Source organism: Molothrus ater, chromosome 1 (genome assembly GCF_012460135.2).
Source record: "Molothrus ater isolate BHLD 08-10-18 breed brown headed cowbird chromosome 1, BPBGC_Mater_1.1, whole genome shotgun sequence".
NCBI lineage: Eukaryota > Metazoa > Chordata > Aves > Passeriformes > Icteridae > Molothrus > Molothrus ater.
This window is the reverse complement of record NC_050478.2, coordinates 101,702,225-101,728,201: the sequence shown is the minus strand read 5'-3', so window position 1 is coordinate 101,728,201 and position 25,977 is coordinate 101,702,225. Positions and strand designations below refer to the sequence as shown.

General features: G+C 44.3%; 2 protein-coding genes across 8 annotated transcripts in view; one reads left to right on the top strand and one right to left on the bottom strand.

Moving 5' to 3' along the window:
• The window catches only part of PPP4R1 (protein phosphatase 4 regulatory subunit 1), a 63,182-nt gene extending 61,937 nt beyond the window's left edge, over nucleotides 1–1,245 (bottom strand). For 2 of the 6 annotated variants that reach the window (XM_036400437.2, XM_036400488.2), the window contains exons 1-2: nucleotides 1,109–1,243; nucleotides 794–838 (exon numbers count right to left, since the gene is read on the bottom strand). In XM_036400437.2, coding sequence (XP_036256330.1) covers nucleotides 794–838; nucleotides 1,109–1,115 — 52 coding nt within the window. In that variant the 5' untranslated portion in view covers nucleotides 1,116–1,243. Of the gene's footprint in view, nucleotides 1–598; nucleotides 695–793; nucleotides 839–1,108 lie in introns of those variants that run through there. The other 4 variants (XM_036400453.2, XM_036400461.2, XM_036400480.2 and 1 more) reach the window with 4 other exon arrangements.
• Nucleotides 1,246–19,430: 18,185 nt separating this feature from the next.
• RAB31 (RAB31, member RAS oncogene family) overlaps nucleotides 19,431–25,977 on the top strand; it is a 62,160-nt gene continuing 55,613 nt past the window's right edge. For both annotated transcript variants that reach the window (XM_036406681.2, XM_036406682.2), the window contains exon 1: nucleotides 19,431–19,515. In XM_036406681.2, the coding sequence (XP_036262574.1) occupies nucleotides 19,477–19,515 (39 nt within the window). In that variant the 5' untranslated portion in view covers nucleotides 19,431–19,476. The remainder of the gene's footprint in view (nucleotides 19,516–25,977) is intronic.

The window sequence follows — 25,977 nt, the reverse complement described above, 5'->3', positions numbered from 1 at the left end:
TTCCTTAAGCACCTCCGGGGACACTGACTCCACCACCTCCTGGCCAGTCAATTCCAATATCCAAGCACCCTTTCTGAGAACAAATCCCTCCTGCTGTCCAGCCTGAGCGTCCCCTGGCGCAGCCTGAGGCCATGGCCTCTCTCCTATCGCTGGTTGCCTGGGAGAAGAGACCGACCCCCACCCGGCCACAAGCTCCGCTCAGGCAGCTGTAAAGAGCAGAAAGGTCCCTCCTGGAGCCTCTTTTCTCCAGGCTAAACATCCCCAGCTCCCACAGCTGCTCCTCACAGGACATGTGCTCCAGACCCTCCACAAGGAAGAGAGAGCCTGAGGGGGAGGGGTGGAAGGATGGGGGACGCAAAAAAAAGATATACAAAATACAGAGATATAAAAGGAACGAGCAACCCACATGCTGCTGCAGATGCAGCAGCTCTAGCCTGCTCCTGCTCCTCCCCGCCGGCGCCCTGCCGTGCCCGGGCCATGAGGGGACGCCGCCCCGCAAGCAGAGCCTCCCCTGCCTCCATCCCTCCTTCCCCCCCTCCCTCGCTCCCTCCGGGGCGGCCGCTAACGGCGCCCCCGCCCCGCCCGCCGCCCAACGCACCCCGCGGGCCCGCCCGGCGCAGCCCCACGCGCGACCGGGACCGGGTCATGGACACCGGGAAGCGCGGAGCATGGCCACGGCTTCCTCCTCCTCCTCCTCCCCGCCGCCTCCCACAATGCACCCTGGGCGCTCCCCCGCGGAAGCCACTTCCTCGCCCGAAAGCCGCCCCGCCGCTCCCCTCCCGTCCCCACTCACATCCGTCGATCTCCTCCTGCAGGTCCTCCTGGAGCAGCGACAGATCTGCGGTGGGGGAGACACACACACACGCACCATGTGCCAATGCGCCCGCTGATCCTCAGTGCCACGCGTGACCCTGCCCCGCCCGCGGGCTGCGCCCCCCCCCCGACGCGACCCGCCCCGCAGCCCCTGCGTTCCGAGCCCGGACAGCGGCGGGCAGCGCTCCCGAAGCCGGGGCGGGGGAGAGGAGAAGGAGGGGGGATAGAGGAGGGAGGGCTGGCGCCTCGCCGGGGAGGCGGCGTGTGCGGGAAGGGGGAGGGGGGCGATGCCTACCCGCCATCTTGCTGCTGCAGCCCCCGCGGGGCGCCCGGCTACATCCAGCCCGCGGCCGGGCGGTGGGAGCGGCGGTGGGAGAGGGCGGGCACCCGTGCGGTCCAGGCCCTGGGCCCGGCGGCGCCTCTCCGCGTCCCCGGGAGAGCCGCGCAGGGAGGGAGGAGGGAGCGGGCGGAGGAAGGCGGGAGGAGGGGTCTGGGCCGGACACGCTGCCCCCGCCTCCGCCCGGCGGAGCCGCTCTCGCTGCTCGCTCGCTGAGGCGGCCGCGCCTCCCCTCGCCGCGCTCTGACTCACGGCCGGAGCCGCCCGGGCTGGCCCTGGGTCTGGAGAGCGCCCGGGCTTGGCCACACGCCCCGGCTCGCTCACCTGTCCTACGCGCTCCTCCACCAACGCGGGGCTTGGGCTCGGGCTCCTCCTGCCGCCCGCCGGCAGGCTGAGGCGAGGCCACCAAGCTTCCCCTGCCGTGAAGTTTGTGGGGTCACTTGGAGCAAGGCCCCGACGGTGCTCCTCGCCGTGGTCACTGTGGGGGCGCTTCCAGATGCGGTAGCGGGGCTGGAGAAGTTGCCTCCGGCGTCGTGGGGTTACCTGGGGAGGAAGGTTCCGTGACCTAGCAGAGCAGAGTGTGGCCAGCAGGTCCAGAGAGGTGATCCTCCTCCTCGGCTGGGCCACATCTGCCGTGCTGTGTCCAGTTCTGGGCTCCTCAGTACAAGAAAGACAAGGAGCTCCTAGAGAGGGTTCAGTGGAGGGCCACAAAGATTTTTGGGAGTCTGGAGTCTCTCTCATAGAGGAGGCTGTGGGTGCTGGGCAATGTTTAGTCTGGAGAAGACTGAGAGGGGTTCTTGTTAATGCATATAAATATCTCAAAGGCAGGTGGTAAGAAAATGGTTCCAGACTCTTTTCGGTGGTTCACAGTGACAGGATGAGGAACAATGGCCATAAACCGAAACACAAGAAGTTTCATCTCTACATGAGGAAGAACTTCGCACTGAGAGCGTGGCAGAGCAGTGGAACAAGCTGTCCCAGGAGATGATGGAGTGTCCCTCTCTGGAGACATTCAAAGCCCACCTGGATGTGTTCTTGCCTCACCTGCTCTGGGAGACCATGACTTGGCAGGGGGTTTGGACCAGATGATCTCCAAAGGTCCCTTCCAAGCCTAATGGTTCTGTGACAGGCAGCCGTGCCACCACCACTGCATAGCCCACGAGCATCCTCCTCATGTGAATTGCCAAGTTTCTCCAGCTGGGATCCCATGGCTTAAACACACAGGATACTGCCCCACTGCACTGCTGTGCCTTCTGACTTCTGCTTTAAAAACAGGCACTTTAGGTGTACATAGGCACAAAGGTGCGCATGGTTTTCTGCTTTTTTTGGCTGTACCTTTTGGTCACTGCTAATGGTTCTCATTTCAACTGTTTTAATAGATTTTTTTCCACTGTAAATTGGAATATTAAAAGTGTTGGATGAAACAAATGCTCTATTCAGTTGATAACCAGGGCACTTGATAGAGGAAAGGACCAGTACTGGTACTAGGCTACTGAATATTACCTGAGTCTTCCACAGTCTTGTTTTAAACCTCCATAATAATTGATGAAGTTGTTAATACACAAAAAAGCAAAATAAATTATTTTTTGCTTGCAAAAAAAGATGTAATTTCATTAGCACTGTTTTTAACTGTGTGCTTGATAGTATGTCTTGTAAGCTGCTTTTAAACAATTTTTGGTTTTATTTGGTGAATTGTACAAGGATTAAATCTCCACAGTCATTCATTCTCTTTGCCTTGGTGAATGAAAATGTGTAATCTTTTAAAATCCATACATCCCTTTCCTTACAATCCTGTAGAACAAGCTCTGTCCTATTTGACAATCTTTGGATGGGCCACTAGGGCCTACTGGATACTGATTATCTTTCTTACATTGTCTTTTGTTCAGATATATAACCTTAAAAGCTGAGTAAATCAAGTAAATTCACCATGACTAAGTTATATGAACCATGCTATTCTCTGCCAGTGTAATTTAAGAAGAGATTCAGGGGAAATATTTGACATCACAAATCTCTGGCAATGCTGGATGTGATAGCAATAGACTTAGAACAGAAAAGTTAGGTGTACTTCAAGACGTCATTTTATTCTCAGCTGGGTCGAGCGCCATCACTAGGAGCCATCAGGAAAGGTCTCTTCCTCCGTGAGCGGGAACTCTGGCAAAACCTTTGGCTCATACAGTGACAACACTCATAGTAGGAGGAAAATAATTTAATTAAAACAAACAAACAAAAAAGGCTTAATGCCAACACTCAATGAAAAATCCCATTTAATGAATAAGTAACCAGGTACTTCTAAACTTGTTGGCCTCAGTAAATCCAGAGGTACTCCTTCAGGGCCTGATCCAAAGTTCAAGTTGATGGTAACATTCCCTGCCACTGGTCATGGATGAGGCAGACAGAGAACCTTGTAAGTTCAGGACAAATGCTGACTCTGGCAGATGAGTGGCCATTCCAAACCAGCATGCCTCATTATGGAAGAAAATGTTCATGACAGCCTTGCTTTATTAGACAAGACCTGTTAAGGAGCTAGTAATGTAACACTTACCAAAACGTTCTAGCAGATTTTGTGCAGGAGTTCTCATAGTCAGCTTAAGTACTCTTACAGGCGCTGGGAAGTAAAGAACTGAAGAATGATAAACTCACATTCTCACACTCTATCTCAAGGAAAAAACACACTACAAACACTACACCACTGCTTCAAGCTAGGGATGGAAGGATACAAATGGAAGATTCCTTGACAAGATCCTTTGCACATGATAAAAGACACCTGCATTGTTATCTCCAGGATGTATCTCAAAAAAGTCCATAGCAATCAGCAAGACATTTCCATAAAGTAAAAGTGTAATATTTACATAAAGTACTACATAAATCCTTTCAAACTTGCATGTTAAACACAAGATACCCGACATCCACCTAGACATACTTGCAACAAGTTATTCCATAGTTTGATTGGTGATATCTTTTCATTTAAAACTGTTCTGGATCTAAGGACCTCAGGCTCAAAAACACTGCTGCACATGGAACTCACCCATGTTATTTTATTTATTATCTAAAGTGTTATTATCTGGTTTTGCTCGTTTGCTTGAAGAAGCAGGTCTGATCAGATAGTGTCAGCTTTCAATGTCCATATATTAACTTGCTTTGCATTTCTCCCAGGCTACCTTCATGTGGGGGAAGAGCTTCCCATAAATATCTGCAGCCATCTCCCTATCCTCCTTTGGATTGCTCTGTGAAACTCTGTTTTCCTGTGAAGTCTATCAAGAAATGGATCAGGGTTAGACTGCTGGTGCACCAAGGCAACTGCTTACCCTCTTGAGTAATCCTGACTCATTGTTCTCTTGGCCACCCCCAGGATTCCATCTGCCTGCATGTGTTGTCCTTGATGGTTCAACCATTCACTCTTTTCTTTCTGGACCATCGTTTTGTTCTTTACAGAGTGTTTAACCAAATTTGGCCCATAAGTAAATACACAGATTAAGATACATACACATACAGAAGCACACACACCTTTAATAAGTATGGATACATGTGAAAACCCAGTGGCTGAAGCCTGGGATTTACAGTCAATTTGCATTTGACAACATAGTAAAGCATTTCTGCTAAAAAGAGGTGTTCATCATAAAATGTTTATTTTCTTCTCCTTTCCTTTTCCCTTTCCCTTCTCTTCTTCCCTTCCCTACTCCTTTTCTCCTTCTCCAATAAAAATACTGGAGAGGGGTGGTGTTTTGTTTGTTTTGGGTTGGATTTTTTTATATATCTGTATTCCTTGTGGCTGCAAAAGTTTTTAACTGTGCATCATTCAGTTTTATTTAATTTTTGCTGTTTCCTGGGCTGGGCAAGAGTCTGAGCTGGTGACTACTGGCAAACCTGGTGACTTTAGCATTAAAGTTCAGCTACCACTACTCTCAGAGAAAGCCTTGCAGAAGGATTTTAAACACACAATATGCCAACCATGAATAAATTAACACCTACATTTGCTGAGAAAGAGCCTGGTTAATATAAAGTTTGCCTTCCTCATGGCATTCCAGGTCAGCAGCAAATTCTGTGGCAAGTTCAAGTGACTCTCAAACCTCTTAAAACTAGGAAATACCCACCTGAGGTACATCCCAGTGTGCACCTGGAGCTCGCAGTGGCTCTTGGCATTAATTTTCAAGTAAATCTCTTGCACTGGTGACATGGAGATGGCAGCTGTGTGGGCAAAAGGAAGAGAGGCATGCAAGTCAGGAGACAAGTCCTGATGCCTCATTTTTCAATTCAGACCATGACCAGTGGTGATATCCACAACTCCTTTGGCCAAAGACCAAAGAAAGAGTGGTCTGTCATCTCAACAGCAGTGAAGTGAAGTGAAAGTCTCTGTCTGTATCTGACCATTCAGATGCTGAAGTTGACAGAGAAAGAGCACAAAGAATTACTGCATCAGGGGCTGTTTTGAGGAGATGGGTCTCAGAGTTTGACTGCAGCATATGTGCAGGATTCCTCATGTAGTAGCACTCACCTGGACACAGGTTTTCCTTTAAGAGCACTTAAAAGAAAGTTTTCCTTTAAGAGCACTTAAAGTGCTGCAGCTCTGAGATGTTCTGCTTCAGGAGTCACAGTGTCATGCATATGTGTGTCACTGGAAGACTGAATCACTGATCAAACAATGCAGAGTTCAGGTTGTACTGCTCTACCCTAGCTCTGGATTTCCTGGTTCTCAGAGGTGTCTATCTCACTGTCATATCAGAAGGGAACAAGGCTCCTGAATCTTCTCCTTACTGAATTGCCTGGGGGGGAAATTTGTTGATTTTTTTTTTGGGGGGGGGGGAGGGGAGCATTTGTTTGTTTGTTTGTTTTTATTTTGGTTTTGTTTGCTTTGATCAGAGAAAAAAGGTGAATTTTGGCAATTTCAAGAAGTTCAAGCAACCACCTATATTTGCAGCTGGGATACCATTGTAGTAGATACACTTATCCTCCAACCTTTCATCCTAGTTCTCCAAATCATTTTGAAAGAAAATAAATTATTGTCATCTTAGAGGTAAAGAAACAGAGAACAAAAGATGCAAAGTGATGTGCTTGATACTGCTTCAGGCCTGAGATGACAATTAGTGCATAAAATAAAATACACCAAAAAAAAAATCTTCTGTGCTATTTTTTGCTATCTGATGCCATTACATATATGACAGTAGCAATCTAATGCATATTTCCTACTGTGCCAGCTCTCAGTTGTATACCAGGCCAGACCCTCCCTGTTAGATTTGCCCTTGGACTCTCCAGCCTTTCCTCAACCTACACAGTCTCCCCTCCCTGCCCAACTAGTCCCTGCCTGGAAATACTTAACCTGATATTCAGATGAACATATTTGCATTTATTCACTCCTTTGCTTCCTGGTCTACTGAGTTTAAATTTGCATCTCTTTAGATCTGCTTAGATATTGGCACACGTACACATGCGAGCTGATGGCTCACATTCTTCTGAACCAGAGATGAGTTACCAAAATCCCAGAACATATCTCAAAGGGACAAATGGGATTGAATCATCACTACTTCCAAACCTCCTTTTCCATGAGTTTCACATCCCTCCAACTAGTCTTTTCCTAAGATCCTTTCCCTTCTTACTTCAGCACCAGCTCTCCCCACTCTCCTCCATTCCAAACTCCTCTCAGCAAGCTGCTGCGTACAGCACATTTAATTCTGCTCTTGTTGACAGTTTTTGAACTTTCTTGTTTATTTTCTTATACTCACATTGCATTTTTCCAAAATGAAATAGAAACAAAACCTAAATCCTATCAGAAGTGGAGTCTGGCACCTTGTCTGCAGACCCTTGTCATATTTTAACTGGACTTAGGTTGGACTCAGGAGTAGCACTCTTTGATAACCCACATGAATACGAGCTGGCTGGAAGTCTTCTTGGCACCCTATTCAGTCAAGAAGTGTGTAATCCATTTAGTCAGGGAGGACTGGGTACATGCCTATGCAGGCAGCCAAGCTCTTTTTTTGCTGATCTGAAGGGTGGTAGGTGCCAGTGGGAAGCATGTCAGGAGAATGATTGTTATGGGACACGGCTTGTTATCCTGGTCTGTGCAAGTGCTAGGACCTGTCAATCCTTAAAAATGTGAGGGGTGGAGAAGTCAAGAGGTTACTTCCTAAGAACCCTTTGTTTAGATAACCCTGGCTCTTGCAGGAAGAACACTGAATTTCAGGGTCAGTTACACACGTGTATTTTAGACCTCTGGGGGAGGCAGCCTTCAGATGTGTTTGTTCAGCCTTCTGAGGGCAGATGTGAGCTCATTCTGCTTCTGGTCCACCTCAATCAGCAACTGTGTAATTACACTTCAGGTAGCAGTGAGCCCAGTCAGAGGTACGGACAGACTGTGGCACGACACTTGGAGACCAGTCAAATATATGCAAAATATAGCAGACATCCTTTCACTGAAGAATTAATTAAAACTGAAACTGCTGTTCCTCTCAAAGTGAAGGTTGACAATATCCAAAAAGACTCAATGCTTATCTTATTTACAGTGTTAGAAAAGAATTACAGATTATGAGGAAAGAATTATATAACAGAGGATACAACCACTAAAAAGCTACCCAAAATGAGGAGAAGAACTGAATGATGGTTCTTGACATGTGCTGGCTCCTACACTGAAATTTTCAGCTATTGAACTGGGAGGGAATCCAAATTAAGTGCTTTATCTGAAATAAATGTACACAGAACTGTAGGGGATACAAATGCACACAAAACCCCCTGTATAATTTCTGAAGAAGACAGTGATAAAGTATGAGTTAAGAAATCTGACTATGTACAGGATCAGATCATTTGTAATAGAAGGTACCCAAAGTTTAAAGAATTGTCTAGTCAAAAAATAGTTTCTCTGTTTAATTAAATTAGCTAAGATGTGAAAGAGCAATTACAGCCCTAAAGCAACTCCTGACTAGGCTGATTCTTACAATAATTTCCAAATCATCTTTGCTCACTTGATATAAAAATGATTATTTCCTTTTCTTTAACCATCATATAGGGCTTGACCTCCTGGGTGCCTGGTTGAAATACAAATGTAATCTGTAATATTTTTTAACTGTGGGAACAGTTGAAGGGTGTCAGAAGAATATATTAAGTATATTAAGAAGCTTTACATTATGCATTTCAAATTCTTCTTGGATTCAAGCACTGGAAACATTCCAGGTTCCAAGGTTTCTGTTTAAAATGAGATTTAATGTACATACACTGTAGCATTGCCAATAATATCTGAAACTGGGTGTGTTTTATTGAGTGATTCATAAAGTAAGACAGACAAAGTATGCACAGTGGTATTGGAATTTGGGTGGGATCAAAGTACTCATTTAGTGTAATATGTTTGTCAAGCACAGCATACAGGAAATCTTTCTGAATGAAGATGGATTTAGCCCATGAGAACCTCAGTATATTTCCAACTGCCATTTATTCCAGTGAACCCCTCCTTTGAAAATATTAAAGTAAAAACTAAAAAAGCTGCAGCACGCACCCTCATATATTCCATTGGCAATGAGACTACAGTCAGACTTGATGGAAGTAAAAGACAGGAAAAGCATTAAAATTAATAAAAATAACATTGATTTAGAAGGACACTGATGCAGTTGCAACACAAAAGAAAATTCTATCTGTTCGCTAACAGAGTGGCTGCAACATTTTTATTTAAATGCAATTTTGCTGTTAATTTGGCATCCATAAGCATACTGAGCTGGGTATGCGGTGATTGTACATTTGCATGCATGTACTTCATCCTCTCTGCACTCTTCCTGTTTGCATCTCCTTCCAGGCAGTATTTTGAAAACCACAGTGCTGATTTTGTTTTGGAGACTGAGAAGCCACTCGTACTGAGAACAAGGAGCTCTAACACTGAGAAACTGAGCCCTACTTAGAGGGCTTCATACTGGCAGGAGGGATAATCCTGACCTGAGTTCCATTAATAAAAATCAAGCTGTTATATTTATGAAACATCTGTTTAAATACATTATGTTTGATTCTTCTTTGACTCCTGATCAATAATTACATCTTTTTTTATCATATACTGTTTGCTAAACAGTAGGAACAGAGTATTCTGCCTTTATCCCTGCTTTGTCCACTCAGATGCACTTGGAGGGCATAAACACCTTGTTAGTCTGGCCCTGCCTAGTCCTTACTGCTCCCTTGGCAAAATTCGTGCATTTGTGAGGTGGGACAGCTTACTGAAATAAAAGGGAAACTAGAGAAAGGAAGGCTGTGGATGCCCTGTTTCAAGAGGGAGAATTTAATGGAGGAGAAGGAGCTTGCAAGACTCACGTCCATACAAAACTGACAGAAGGGGACGAGGTGAACTCTCCTGCTAACAGGAGCCAAAAGGGCTCTCGGTCTGCCCCTAGCGCTGGAAAGGATTCGGTACAGGAATCAGTGCAGATACAATTTTTCCAGAGGGCTTTCCACCTTTGTCTTTGAAAAGTAGTCTGCTGTTTTGCAAGACCTGTGTGTAGAGAACTAACATTCCAAAGGTGTTATTTAGTTCTCAGAATTTCCTATCATCTGTGATTTTTTTAAGGGCATGAATGCTATTAACCTATAGGTTAATGGATTAGCTTCAAATAATGTATTACATCCTTTCCCTCAATTAAATGTTAAGATTTATATTAGATTAAATACAAAGGGAAGATTTTGGTTTGTAATTTGCCTCAGTGAGAAACAGATTAAATAGAAGACTGCACTTGCTGTGGTGTCCTTCAGCTACCCATGAAAAATTAATCTGTAAAGTTCTCAGAACGGTCATGGAACAAAACTTTGGGATATTAAGAGCTTGAGAATAAAGGAAAAATTCTTTCTCCTGGAAAGCTCTGGCTTATATGCATTAATTATTCATGATACCTTTTGATAAGCAAACACAAAAGCAAGCAATGTACAGCATGCCAGCTCAAGTTAGAGGAGAAGCAGTGAAAAATTGGCTTATCTTGAAAAAAGAAGCTGTAGTGTGATTTTGTTTCTTTGATCTGCAGACAGATCCTTCATGAAGATAAGAGCAGGGAGCTGCATGTCTTGCTTTAAGGCAGGATTTAGGTAATCTTATCTTCAAAAATCTCTGCATTCTTTTTTCTTCCACATTTCACTCCTGATATGCCACTAAGACAGCATATGTACATTGAGCCTGATTACTTGCCTATCATACTTCTTCCCTTGGACTAGGTAAATTAATCAATCATCCTTCAGTGTGAGCTTATTTTTTTTGGGTGACAAGCCGAAAAAAATAGGTGTGCGAGAGGTGTCCTCCTCAAAGACATCTTCATGTCCTTGTACCTGTGATGGAATAAATAAGGCATTATGAACTTTCTGGTGTTGTGGGATAACACGCCCAGGCAGCTCTGCATCTGGATGGAAGTCTTTGAACTCCCACAGTATTGTTAACCTTCCCTTCCTGCAGGATAAAGCCAGACAGTAGTTCAATTTTTTCCTCATCCTTTGTGAAAATCATTTGGGACCCAGCTTCCTAGATCCTTTCTTATTTCCAGTGGTCTGATTTCCTTACTTTTCAGGCTATTGGAAATTGCTATGACCTAAGTCACTCAGATGCCCAAGTGCTCCCATTCTCCGTGTAGGAGCCAAAGGGATATCCCACCAAGATGCAGTTCATCTGAGCTATTTTAGAAGAGGAATTACAGTCAAGTCACATGCCTAGAAGTTAAGTCAACAACAGTGGCTCACATAAAGTCCAAATTGCTCACAAGCTAGGCTTTTCCCTTGCTAACACCTGGATCAGGGAGTCAAGGACCACATCACCATTCCAGCCACCTGTCTTACTGAAAGGAATTACTTGGCACTACTAGCTCAAACTCACTTCAACCAAGGCTTGAAGATTGAGTTAGAATTTTTTAATATGTTCTAACACCAAAATGAGACTTCTGACTCTTTTTGGGTTTTGGTGAAATGGTATTTTGTGTCTGCCAGAGCATCAGATTTATTTTCTCATCCATTTTACCACCCTTCTGATACTATAAGAAAGATTATGATTATGGTAGCTTCTCTTTAAGGTTGTTCTGCAGATAGGCCTTCACTTTGCTGATTCTTTTGCTGAAGATAACTAGTGCTAGTTCTCTTTAAGCTATACCTTCACAACTTACTACTCTATTACTTTTTTATTCTCATCTATTCTTAAAACTTTTCTAACTGTGAAAGTGAGAGATATGATTCCATGATCTATGCGTGATGGAGATAAGTCTGCAGACTCTTAAAGTGCAGACCTAGTATAGAACTTTTCTTTTGCATTTAATTGCCCTAAAAATAACATTTAAAGCCTCCTAGTGTACTGCAGGATTTTTGGACCTAATGCACCCATCACCTTTAAAGAAACCACAAGAACTGATTGATAAGGAGGGTAAAATAGCTGGACTGATAAAACAGGCTGCATTGTGCATATTTCTAGTTTCTGCTCCTCAAGATATTTTCTTAGCTATTAGTTATGTCAGGGTAATCAGCACCTCTTGGTGCAGTTAAGGTCCTAACAAGTTATTGCTTATTTGAAGAGATTACTTTATTATCACTCCTCATTACAAAATTAAAGCTATTGATCAAGTAATGCATTCTTTTCCCCCTTGTAAAATATTTTAATAATATATATTAAAAAAACCTACAAAACAAAGCACACTAACTTCTTATTTAATTTTAGGTTTGAACAAGCTGAGATTATCTGTTTTGGAGGCAGATTTTGAGGTCCATAAACAGGCAGTACAAGGAAATTGAAATAAATATTAAGCAAAGAGTTGTCCTGAAATGAAAAAGGGCCAACATCATTACCAGCAATAATTATAAATTGTGTGGTCAAAACTTTGCAAAACTGCAGGTTTCTTTGAGGGTTAATTTATCCTCATAAAGGACATAGACCCAAAAAGGGAATTTTGAATTTACATCAAAAATCCTTTGCATTTCAGGGCTGTTTAGACTAGGGGTGGGAAAAAGGGAGGTCACACTCCCAAACTCAGACTTAAGCTCATTTCAACACACAAAAATGTTATTCAGAGCAGAAAAAATAGAAAAGGGAAAAAAAAAAGGATCTCTATCTTTTATGCTGAAGATTTTTTTTGGATTGATGAGAATTTCTTTTTCATCATCAAAATGATCAGATTTTTATCCCTCTGAAATTCCTTTCTCATACTGTTTTCCTGTTTTCTTTTGGGAGTGCAAAGATCCCTCTCACTGTTAAATCTAAAGAAAGGAATCAACTTTCCAATGTAAGACTAAGGACTAAGACATAAGATAAGTCTCCTCTCACCTGGCTTACAATTGGATTTTAATTTCTCCTTTGCAGTTGCCTCATGATTGTTCCTAATGAGCACCCAGTTCCACTGATGCAGACAAAAAGGTAGGAGTGACACCACAAGCTGGCTACAGACACCCTTCTCACTGCCTAAACTACTGTAAGGTCAGGATGGATAGATGCATTTTCATTTGAAATTTTTCATTTGGGCCTTGTTTGGAAGGTCCCTGTTTGGGTCTTCTGTAACCAGAGGAAGCACCCATCAATGTACATTCACTGCCTGCAGATTTAATGAGAAAAATCAATGTGAATTTCAAACCTTCTCTGGCTGGCAGCACACGCTGGGTATGTTTTAGACAAACCTGATGCTCACTTGGCAGGACAAATTTCTGAAGTATAAGAGCGCTGTTATCTCTCCTTGGCAGTATGCACAATAGAAGCCTGCTTGCTTGACAATAAAACTTTGGCCTTGATAGAAAACCCTTTTCATAGCTTATAAGGCTAAGCTTAATTAAAAGGAGAATTGTGTATGCTCTCCTTTCATTTGGTAGTAAACACAGGCTCCTTCACCTCATACAAAGCTAATGGTGGTAAACCAGATACTGCACCACTCTATACAAGAATAGTGTACTGTGGAATATACTGCTAGAAGGAAACAGCATGTCTATTCAGTAAATCCAGTTGTAATTTATGAGAACCTCGCTGGGCTGCTCCTGCAGTGAACTGGAAGGCAAGAAGGTATCACTGACCTGCTGCAAAGACTGCCTGAGTTTTGAAGTAGAGATCTCCAGTTATCACTCCAACCAGACAACCGATAGTTGGGTAAAGCTGATCTTCACATTCCCTTTTCTAGCAGCAAGCAACAGGTGTCACCTGTGCCAGAAGCATGAAAGGAATGGAGCAAACCAATGTCAGCACCACCAAAAGTAGACTGAGACAGTTCTTGTCATCTCCAGGGACTCATTCAGGACAATTGTCGTGCTGTCTTTACAAACTGTTCTCAAAACTGGCAGCCCAAAATGAGGACCTGCGAAACAGAGCATGTTACAAGAACTACAGAAACATCAAAATTGCAGCCTTGAATATCCCCCAGACAGTGACCCCCTGTTTTGAACTCTGCCTTGGTACAGGAAATCACAATAGCCTTTTGTTTGGATTGGTGTTTACACTGCAAACACCTGCATGCTCAGGCATGGTTTTGTATGGAATGATACATGACAAAGGATTCATGCAGCCTTGTGGGCTCACATTAGTGTTTTCATAAGGCTCATGTGGAAAATGAGTTTGATAATAAAATACATAGCTTTCATCATGAACTGACTCTATGAATTCATATAGTATAAGGAATTTACAGGATACAGCAACTGGATTGATTTTGCTGGACTGATTACATAAAATCACATAGATTATTTCAGTCTCAGCAGAACGAGCTCTAACTTGATTCCTTTGTGACCTTATGTCCAACCTCAACACTTGGTGTTGACTGGCTGTCATGGTTTAACCCCAGCCAGCAACCAAGCCCCAGGCAGCCACTCACTCTCTGCCCCACCAGTGAGACTGAGGAGAGAATGAGAAAGGTAAAAGCTGGAAAACTTGTGAGTTCCCATAAAGACCATGTAATAGGCAAAGCAAAAGCTGCGCACGCAAGCAAAGCAAAAAGGGGAATAAATTCACATGTTCCCATGGGCAGGCAGGTGTTCAGCCATCTCCAGGAGAGCAGGGCCCCATTACACATGGCAGTGACTTGGGAAGAGAACCTCCATCACTCCAAATGTCTCCCCCTTCTTCCTTATTCCCACACTTTATAAATGGAGCATGATGTCAAATAAACATTCCTTTGGTCAGTTGGTGTCAGCTGCCCAAGCTGTGTCTCCTCCCAGTTTCCCACGTGCTCCCAGCCTCCTCCCCAGTAGTATGGAGAGTGGAAAAGGCCTTGGATCTGTGTAAGCCCTGCTCAGCAATAACAAAAACATGTCTGTATTACCAGCCCTATTAATTTCTGTTCAGCACAAATCCAAAACAGAGCCCCATCCCAGCCATTGGGAAGAAAATTAACTCTCCTCCAGTCAAACCCAGCCCACTGGCCAATTTACCTAGCAATATGGACAAATAATCTGTTGGATCACTGACTCTTGACTTCTGCTTTCCAGGACATCTCAGAAACTTCTTTTTACCCGTGTAAGGCTGTACCTTTAAATTAGTTTACTTTGCATTTATTGTTCTGGCTGAGCTTTTCAAAGACTTAGAAAGCCCTAATCCTAGCTTCCAGATTAAATCCATCTGAAGCTAATTTAGGTCTCTTCTTTAATTGAGACAATATTTTGCTTTAGCTAGTTCTTGTCCCTTCTCGGCTTAATTCACTATGGTATTTGCAGTGTTCTCAAGTCGTAACATATCTTCCATTTTTCTGATGTAAGCAAAAAGCTTTTTTTTAAATTCTTTCCCCATCTAACAGTGGAGAAAAGTTGCACTATCACCAGCTCGAGGCTATGGGACATCATTTGCAAAGAATGAGAAGTCTTGCATCATTTTTCACTCCTTTGATAGGAGATTGCCTTGGGGAGTAGCACTGAATAAGGAGAGTAATCTTGACTCTTGACAAACCTCTCCAAAAATTTCCAGTACCAGAAATGTCAAAATGTTTCCCAAACACTTTAGGAACAGTGCATCTCTTACAAGGTCCAACAAGAAGCATGCTGGTAAGCCTTACACAAACAATTCCCAGGTTTTGCTCAACAGCAATCATGGTGCTTTTCAAGGTTCTTGGCAGTCAAGCTACAAGTAGCATCTTGCAGAGGTTTACTCCCCTCTAACCTTTTCCAGCATATTTTTCTCTTCAGAAGGGAGTGACTGGACCATCCAACTGCCAAAAACAGAAGACATTAAAACATGAAGCAACACTACAACTAAATGAAGTAGCAGCCAACTACGTAGTCTCCAGGCTTTAGTGCTGGAACCAGTGGGTTATAAAGAACCTAATTCACTTTTTGCATGTGCAATGAAGTGGAATAAACCTTCTCAACTAAAAAAAAAATAAAAAATTGCAGTGGCTTAAGATGTGTGTAGCTGACATCAGAATCATGCTCTTATTTCCACCAGGTCATTCCAGGTACTTCTCTGGTTTTCATGTCTCAGGACTCTCATGATGCTTTTCCAGGGCAGTCCTTTTCTAGCCTTTGTTTAAGTAAGCAAACTTTGATTAAGTAAACATTTACTTAGCTCAAGTAAACAAACAAACAAAAATAGCATCTCCCAGAATTTTAGCCATTTCATAACCACTGGATTTTGCATGGGACCTAGGAGCTGGAAGCTGCTCCTCCCACTCAAGGAACAGCTTGCTCAGCAGCAGCTGCTTTCCTTTTAAGAGATTTTGGCAGTTTCTTGGGCAAGCACCAGAACGATTTCTGTGGTGGCAGTCATTACTGTGCTGCAAGTTTGTGTCATCCAAGGGATGCAGAGGCATTTCTTCCTGGGCAGCAGGGAGTTAACTTGCCTCCTGTTCCCTGCCTTGGGAATAAGAGCTGGGATGGCAGCCCATAGTAGGAGGGTCTGGATTGAATTCACCAGTGAAGGGGGGGGATAACATTTTTGTGTGAGAAAGACGCTTGCCAAGAAATTGAGAGGGGAAGTAACATGGGAGAAAGGAAGTAACTCATCAGTGTTTGGGACAGACAACAGCAGTTTCAGGATCTGGGTACACATCAGGGTCTTGGATGGATCTTTCTCTACCTACGTCACTCTCAGAGAAAGAAAGCAGGAGGAGGAAGTGTAGATGCCTTCATAAGATTACAAACACTGCCAGAACCTCAAAAGCATCCAGTTTCCTACCAATACAGGCTTTCTAAATACCATTACACCACTTCTAGAGAGGAGGAGACTGAGGTCATAGAAAACTTTTAAACATGGGACTAATCTTCTACCAGCATGAGCCACACTGGGGCCGACACATGTGAGTAGGGGCAAAGAGAAGGTGATCAGCAGCCCCAGCTACCATTGCTCCAGACCACAGGAGGACACCATGCCGTGACTTGAAAGCTCCAGAGGAAGGCTGCTGAAAACCAAAGCCACTTGGCTTTGTACTTCCCAAAACCAAAATACAGTTGGTTAGAAAGAAGTGAGGTACACCATTGCTTCAAAACTTACAATTATTCATTGAATAAAATGCTACTACTAATAATAATTGAATAAATGAAACAAAAGGAAGGAAAAAAAAAAAGAAAGCAAGCTTCTGGGATGCAAAGATTTGTTTTCCTTTATTTTTAATAAGCCATTTGAAAACACTGCAACATGACCAAGTCTGCAAAAATGTTTTCCTGACCACAGCGTCTTGCATGCAGACAAACACAAGGATTATGCCAGTTCCTGGAAGAATGAGCATCAGTAGCTTTTTTAAATACTGGAACACGTTTGTTGTTTTTCTCTCTTCTTATCTCCCTAATTTTGGGGATACTCAAAATTTTTGGGGTTACCTTTTTTGTTCTTTTTGTTGTTCATAGGCTCTTTGTTTAAACAAGTACTGTATGTTACTTTTTCCTATGGTTGTTAATTTTTGTTTGGCTCTTTAGATTTTTTGATACAAATAAAGTTTGGTACAATAAAGTTGCCCTTAACAACCTGTCTTCTGCTGTTTCAGCCTGAACAATTTTCACTGGGTCTTGTTTGTACTACTGTTTTAAACAGTTTGCTTGTTTGTAAGTAGCTAATTAGTTTTTTGTTCTATTCAAAGGAAACTTTTGAGGTCTGGGCTGTAACTTCTTTTAGTGAGAGCTCACACTACACCAGTGTGTATTTGAGAAATTTCCCCAGGCAGGATGAAAGATGGGAATCTGACTTGCTTTCCTAGGCAAATATCTCAGGTACTTTTTTGTATTTTGGTGGTACTGAGTCAAGACAGCAAATGGCCATGTAGTAATACGGCTTTGAAGTCAGTGAGATGTATTACTATCTGAAAAATGGACAGGTGTTCCTGCCCATGGCAGTGGGGCTTGGGACTGGATGATCTTTCAGCGCCATTCCAACACAAGCCATTCCATGATTCTATGAAAATGTAATTCCAGTGTGTCTTGCTGAAATTAATTCAGGTGGCATAATGTTTCGCATGTACAGTAATGAAAAAAATCCCAGACTTCAAGAATTACAAAATCTAGACCAAAGGAAAGGGATTGATGACTAATAGCATACATGAAAGATACAGAAATTTTTAAAAACATCACAAAACCCCCAAAAGAATCTGTGGAAAGGTGATCCTGAACCACAACACTCTTTGTAAAAGAACGGAGTGGGGTAGTGTAAAACCTTAAAAATTTGTATCTCCTGTCAATTTGTTGAACTAATTACTGTCTGAAATTTGTAAAATGAATTAGAAGCTGCTTTAAACTGAATGTCCTGAGTACAAACTGTAGTTTTTCCACATCAGGGATTGTATCCATGTGCTTATTGAAATACTTTAGTGTATAATGCATTCTTGTGGAAAGGCAATGAGCAGCCAGAATCCTTGCAATATTCTTTACTGGTTGTCTAAAAACACCTGCTGTGTTTTGTTTCTCTGCTAAATTCTCCTAAAAAAAAAGGGGAAAAAAGCTTAATTAAATGAAAAACATCTCTCTGATGAGCCCCTCCTTTGATCTCTCTCTTTTGATAATCTCTCTCCTGACAGCCTGTGAATACTCTGCTAGCAATACTTCGTGCTTTCCTCCATGGAGATAACAACTGCTCTGCTCCAGGCATTTCTTTGGCCTAGGATTTGGGATCTCTGGAAGTGGGCAAACATCTCCATCCAGCCTATTGGTGTGAGTGCAGGGCTCTGTGTGGAACTAATTAATGTTATAATGAATGCCACAACAGTTTATTGCCAGGAAGCATCTAATGACCTGGCAGTAATCTCACAATGACTAATCAAGATTTTCTTCAATTCCCTTTAGCAATTTTACCTGATAAATTAGTGCAGGAAAAAAAAAAGCCAAAATAAAACTGTAAGCAGAACAGAGATGCTCTGATTTAAAATATCTGATGGATGATGCTCTTCTGCCTTCCTGGGGTTATTGTGCGCAATCCTTCTCCATCAATTCTACAACCTGGCATACCAAGAGCAGAGTGGTTATGAATTCTTCTTCACTGATTTCAGAGGGGTAGCCTTAAGCTGATGAGTTTAACTTAAATTTTGTATGTGATGTGTGGGCTGCAACCTACTACTAACCTGAGGTTGACTGTTTTAATCCAAATTGGGTGTGTATTACCGGGACTGGGTAAAAAATGGAGTTACTATTTTCAATTATTTCTGCACATAGCAGGAAAAGCTTAAAAAAAAAAAAAAAAGAAAAAAAAGAAAAAGGAGATGGATTCAGATGGTTCACAACCAGAGCAGTCCCCATCCCGTGCCTAGCCCAGCACATGGTGTGTAGGACTAAGCATATGCACAGCCCCCTGCAGGATGCCGTCTCTCACTGACTGTTTTTCTCACAACAGCAAATATTTACCCTGCAGTACAAAAAAGACAAGGAGCTCCAGGAAGGGGTCCAGCGAAGGGACACAAAGATTATTAGGGGCATGGAGCACCTCTCATGAGGAGAGACTCTGGGCCTCAGAAAAGACTGAAGGGGATCTCATTAATACCTATGAGTATCTCAAAGGTGGGTGCCAAGAGGATGATGTCGGACTCTTTTAAGTCGTTCCCAGTGACAGGATGAGGAGCAATGGCCATAAACTGAAACACAAGAAGTTCCACCTCTGCACGAAGAACTTCCCACTGAGGGCGGCAGAGCGCTGGATCTCCATGTCTCTCTGGAGACATTCAAACCCCAACTGGATGTGCTCCTATGTAACCTGCTCCAGGTGACCCTGCCTTGGCAGGAGGCTTGGACCAGATGATTTCCAGAGCTCCCCTCCATCTCTAACGATTCTGCGCTGTCCCCGGGGCTGAGCCCAGGGCGCGGTGGCAGCCCCGGAGCGGCTCCGGCGGCGCTGGGATGGGAGCGGGGGGCAGCAGCGAGGCGGGGCCGGGCGCATGTGACCGGCGGCGGGGGCGGCCCCGGCGGGGCTGGGCCGCCTCGGCGGGGCAGTGCGGAGCGCCGGGGATGCGGAGCGGCCGGGCCCCGGGCAGATGATGGCGATACGCGAGCTGAAAGTCTGTCTGCTTGGAGTGAGTAAGGGCGACCGGAGGGTCGCTTCCCCCTTTCTTTGCCTCCTCTCTCGCCTCGCAGGTGGGGGCGGCGGGAGCTGGGCTGCTCGCTAAGCCGGGGAACGCTGTCCCGCTCCCAGCCTGGCTGTCCCGCTTCCCGGGGGGCGCCGCGTCTGGCGGCCCGGGCGGGGCGGGGGGGGCTCGGCCGCAGAAAATTCCTGCACGCCGAAACTTGGCAGCCGCGCACGGGGCGGGGGGAGGCTTTGGGGCTTGTTGTTTTTGTCTTGTTTCTCAACTTTTTAGAAGTGAGAAGGGCGTAGCGGGCTGGGGGAGGCGGAGAGCGGCTCTCTTTCGGGGGTCTCCCCCAGCGCTCCCCCGGCGGCGGGGCTGCCGGCGCAGAGCCATCCCCCCGGCGGCCCTGGCCCCGCGGAGGTCTCCCTTTGGTGCCAGAGCCCCGAAGGCACCGGGAGGGGTAGGGGGGTTTGCTGCCCACCCTGGGGGCTCGTCACAGGCGGCGGTGGCCCCGCCGAGCCCCGTTCCAGCGGTGGGGAGCCGCCCGGAGAGAAGCAGCAGCGCTGCCCGCCCCGGGACGCTGTGTCGGGGGGGTCGGTCCCGGCTCACCGATGTGCTGCTCGGTGCTTTGTTTAGTTCCTTGCCTGGCTTTATTCAGCAGCGCTTCTTTGACTCGATTCCTTACAGGAACGTCCTTTTTGCCATTCCTTTTTTTTTTTTTTTTTCCTTCTTTCGCTTTTTTGGCGAACTCGCGCGTGCGTTTCACATCTGGAGCAGCAATGTGCTTAGCTCTGCACTTTGGCTGCGCCTGCCCCTCTCTGCCCGGCACCGAGCGAGCTTCCCGGCAAAATGTGCCCACCAAGTTGGCACAAACACCGCCGCGGAGCAGAACCACCTCTGCTGACAGTACCCAGCAGAGGATCACTACTCCAGTACACAAGTTTCTTTCTAAAAGTCAAACATCAAATCACCCGCTGCAAGTTCAGCTGCTTTTAGGCCCACATCTCCATAAGCACTCAGAGAAGCTGCATGAATGAAGGCTTTTTAGAGTGAATTTGCTTTCATGCCATCCAAGTGAGTTGAACATTTGAAAACCAAACACAAATAGACGCTCCAGTTCTCTCTGATTTGTGTTGACACTTAGCCCAGCAGGAGTGGGTACCTTGCCCTGGAGTAGTTCCTGCCAGGATGCGGTGCCAGGGCACTGGAGAGTTCAACCCCAAGTATTTGGCAGTCACCATTCCTCCTTTCTTGGTCAGAATTCCTGCCTTCAACTTTTAAAATGGCATAGTGACAAAAATAAATGTGGTTTGTACAAACATGAGGAGTCTGTGGTAGAATATGTGGATGTGTCTTTGCTTGTTTTCTTCCCCAGCAGAAAATGTTGTAATTTTATAGAGATGAAACGTCTTGTGGTATGAGATTCCACATGTCCATAATTTATTGATGTTTTGTAGCATGAAAACTTACTGGAGATTTTGTAAGGCAATTGTTTGCTTTTTTTTTTAAGACAGGAAAAGAAACCTATAGTACAGTTCTGTGTTACTAAGAGTATGCAATTACTCTGTAGATTCATTAAAATGATGGGGTGGATGTGGTAGCACTTAGGGAGATGTGTCTGTAGTTGTAGTCACAACATATCACATTAGTGATATGTTCCTTCTGTTTTAAGAGGGCATAGTTGTAGAAAACCTTCTACTGATCACAGACATCTCATTTACCATGGGGATTGACACTATTTTCCCAAAAGAGAGGAATCCTTCAAATCCCCTCAAGAAGTTGACGTTTCTAGAGCAGGGAAACTCCATACCTGTCTGTGTGAACAAATGGAGGCAATAATTGTCTGATCTGCTTGAAAGCTAGATGGCAACTCAAAAATACATTCTCAGATCTACCAAAAGAAATCTTGACAGTTGTTTTTTTCAGTAGGTCCTGAAAAAAACCTGGTTCATCTGTATTGTATGTCATAGATCCCTTGATAATCAGTAAAGTCTGGAATATCCTAGTCCCAAGACAAGCTCTTATCCTTGTTAGAAGTATGGATTAAATTGGTATGTAAACCCATATCCCTCTCCACTTCTGAACATAGCCCTAGACTGCACCTCTGGATCAGACAGGAGGATCACAGTTTGGCTTCAAGCTGTGCAGAGGGCCTGGACTTGGCCTATTTCTGCCTATTCAGAATTTCCCAATGGGAAAAAATTGCAGCTGGTGCAACATTTGCAAAGCCAGTTTCTCCTCAAGCTCTGGAGTCCCATTTGGCTATAGGGGGTTGAGATGGGAAGATGATGAAGAGGAATAGAGAAACCAGAGCTCTCAGTCCACACTGCCAGCCCTACAGACCAGTGCAGTAGTCCAGGGCCAGTGAGTGGCCTGGAGCCATTGCACTAAAGATGGGGAGTGGGTTATTGGCTCCTGGATGTGACCCTACATTGCCAGGAGGGAGCCTGGCCTCTAGTTTTTAGTATTAACCTAACAAAACAGGATTTGGGTGTCTGCATTTCATTTCTTCTTCCTCCAGAGTATCTTGGGGTTTTTAAAACTCTCTGTGGGTGTCACAGGAGTGATTTGGAGCAGCCAGGAGTAGTGCTCTACAAGATGATGGTTGTGGGATTTGTAGCTGTTGGAGGAGACACGAGCGAGAGAAGGGCAAAGGGGAAATCTGGGGCAGCAGGAGGGTGGGAGTGAGTCAGTTTGGAAGGAAGGCTTTGTTGATTGCAGAGCTCTCTGAGAAGGGATGGTTCCAGCTTGCCAGTGGGCGAGGAGGAGCAGGATGCCTGCCTAATTGTCCAGTGCCTTGCAGCCTCGGGTGTAGGAGCTGCGGAGGTGCAGTTGAACAGCTCTCTTTAGTATGTTGCCATGCAAGTGTCCTCAAGCCTGCTCCTAAACTACTTCCTCCAGTAAATTATTGCTGCTGGGTAGTGAGGTATCTGCATGTGGAAGGTGTTCATCTTCCTGAGTGCAAATGCTTGGAGCTCTGCTCCAAGTCCTGTCTTGTTACCCCCGACTCTTCCTGCTCTCTCAATCCAGTTTATTTGTTCCCAGCAGTTGTCCCTGTGTTAGATGCCACATGCTTCTGGGTCTGAGTGGGTTTTAGCTGCAGCTCAGTGTGTGTGGTGAAATGAAGTGTAGCTCTCCTTTGACTTGCATGGTGTTTCCATGTGGGCACCTTGTTGAGGGGCTGGAGGAGAGAGGAGTATAGGGGAGCTGCTGTGTTCCTGAGCCGTGCTTCAGTGCTGAAATGTGGCTGGCTGTGCAGCTGCCAGCTTTCCTAATCTGTCTGTGGCTGCTCACTGCCCTGTGCCTAGCTCCCAACATTTTCTTTATGTGGGCTGGAGGAGCGATTTACAGCTCCCTGCCAAATCCTGACATAATTGTGTGTGGCAACCGCAGAAGAGATTGCCAGCTTTACCACTAAGGCAAAGTTTCTTGTCTTTGTCACTTCCTGAGGAAACTTTGACAACTCTTCAGACTTTGGGAGGTGGTTTGCTGACTACCATTTAAAATGACCTCCATTACTCCTTTCCTTCTGTTTTTGTTTATTACATTTTTGTGTTGTGACTGTGCATCACAGGACCAAAGGAGGTAGGATTGGAAGAGGCTCAGAGGTTATCCCTTGTCCCTAAAACCCTTCTTATTCCTTACATATGTTTGTTTCCTCTGTCTTTAAAACTCACAATCTTCTCCCTGGGGTTATGTCCCAGGGCTTAACTGCTTTTCCTGTAGAAAGTTTTTCCTGAACATAGTGCCCACATCTTCCCTGGCTGATGCTTTGTTTCTTTGCCCTTCTGTTTGTGCCTCCGTTTTCTTGCTCCTAAGAAGTCGCTTGCTGGCCTGCATTGTGCTAGCATGAAAATGCTGTCTGAAGCTGGTGAGCCTGCATTTGTAAAAGGAGTGACATTTCCTCTGTGGAAATTACACAATGATACAGATATATACACAGATCACTGGGAGTATTTTAGTTTGTGTCTAAAATGTTTGTCATAATCAATGCTTTTATGGCCTACATGTCCCAGCAAAAATAGGAAAACTGCTGTTAAAAACAGAACACACCCCTGGCTGGGTTGAACCAGTTAAGGAGCTTTCTTCTCACCAGGTATGTGCAAGGTGGCCTCCATGGTAAGGTGAGCATCCTGCTGAAGACAGTAGCACTGCTTTGTGCAGAAGCCATGGGTGCATCAACAGCTGCAGTGTTGTAGCCTAAAACAGAGAGCAGAGCAAACAAAGGGGGTCATGAGAAGAGAAAGAATGTACTGATGAAGTAAATGTGTGCCTTTTGTAATTTTGTCCACAAAAGTGTCTTGTCTGAGAGAAGAACAGAGACTGCCAAGCAATTTTCCCCCCATGTTAATGGTTCATCATTACCTACTCATTCATTCTATTTTATTGTGTAAACAAGTAGCTCTATCATGAGAGAAATTTTTGAGTTGTGATCACATGGCTGTCTTGTGAAGTCACTGGTTTGAAGTGTCCATCATTTTAGCCTTTCCATCAAAGGAGCCCTTTGATCTGTATCTCTTTCCTAGCCAGTTATGTTTTTGCATTGTAGTGAAACATCAAATTACAGGTGAAACTGAACAGTGATTTTAAGTCCATGGAGAACTGAAAGACAGACACATGACTAGCTGATCTGCATATACCTGATTTTCTCGGGAAATGTTTTTTCTTTGTGTTCTTCTTTGGTGAAGAATACTCTGAAATATGCACTTTGTGTGAGCACACAGCACTTCCATATTCTGTTGCCCTGCTTTGCCAGTCAAAAGAAGCATACAAGATACTAAAGGAGACTGGGGCTGGTGATTTTATTTGTATTGTGTTTGTCAATATTGCATAAAAATCCAGTTATGCATCAAGCAAGCAAGAAAGGCCTAGTCTCTTGTAGCAATAAAAAAGTGTCTTCAGAAGCCTAAAGCAGCCTTTTCATATTATTTTATAAGACATTTAAATGGCTACAATCAGATTTTTTTTTTGCAATATAGACATTAAATATGTAAGTAAACAATTTCTCATAATTTGGAATTTAGGATTTCATGTTGATCTTGGCCCTATTGCTTTCCTAATGTATCTACAAATTTTTTTTCTTTTGTGATTTCTTCCAAGGGTATTGGGTGGGATTGCTTAGAAGAGCAGACTGGAACATCCTTCTAGGAAAAGGTGATTATGGAGGCCACACTCTGCTTTCGTTTCCAGTGGCCCAACCAAACTGGATTTCTGAAGAAGCAGAAGGAGGAATTTGAAGCAGATTTTAGTTTCAGTAGCAGTAAAGCCTCAAAGGGGAAGCTTGTCACTTATCATCTCCTGGGTAGCAAAAGAGCACCCTGTGGCTGGTGCTTGTTGCTGCACTTCATGGGCTCCCATTTGCTGATAACCATCTCTGAGCTCCCACCCCATGCTTGTAACTTGCCTGTTGAATGAGTCCATGCAGTGACTATCACCCAGATATCATATGCAGGCTGTAGTTCTACTGTTTTTCAAATTCTCTTTATATTTAGATTTCCCCAGCCCCATGCTCTTTTTGATTTCTGGCCAAAAAATTGGGAAACTTCTTGGTTTACATTAGTTCTGGAGAAAAAAAACCCACATTCTTTCTTTCTGCCAAAATAAGGAAGTTGAATGGTGATAAACTCAATTTTTTTTTCGTATAGTTGAGTGCAGTTTTAGCCCTATTCAGTAAAGTAATGCTGACAGACTATGTGAAGGAGGCAGAAACTTTGCATGCAAACAATACATAGGGAAAAGAAAAACCCTCTCATTTCCATCAGGTGGTTCCTTTGAACTAGCTCAAGTCAAGCTATATTAAAAGGCCATTTTTAATTTGCATTTAAAGTGTGTTTTCTGAAACTCTGGTTGATGGTAGGACTTGTTTCTAAGGTGATAATTTGATTTATTGGTAGGATGTGCTGCAGTTACAGTGCAGTTCAGCTCCCCATGGGCAAAGGCCTTTGAGTCTGCAGGGCTTTTGCCTGTGGTGGTGTTTATAAATTACACAAATTATACAGTGCTGGTGCATTTTGCTTATTTTGCTTGTGTTGGGTTGTGTCTGAGCTGGGTCAGTGTGGGTGCTGCAGACTGCAAGTGCATGTACAGGCTGGAGAGACCTATTCTTGACCTATTCTGTCTAAAATTTCTCAAGCTAATTGCTTGTTGAGAGAAGCATTTACAGGGAGGTTGGAGCCATAACTCTGCTGCTCTTGCTCTTTTGCCTCCCTGCTGCTCCTTCTTGCAAATGCCACTTGTCCAGTCATCAGGGTTGCTAGACCCTCCCAGGACTGCTATTAGTCATGGATTTCCTGGCCACATCTCTCTTCAGATAAGATCAGGACAGGCACTTTTTTTTTTTTTCCATTTCCTGCGCCTTGGTTTTGAGGGGAAGGGAGAGGGGCACATTGAAGTGAACACTTTGAACTGAACTGCTTTAGCAGGTTTACACAGTTAAAGAATGGTGGAATGGTTTGAGTTGGAAGGGACCTT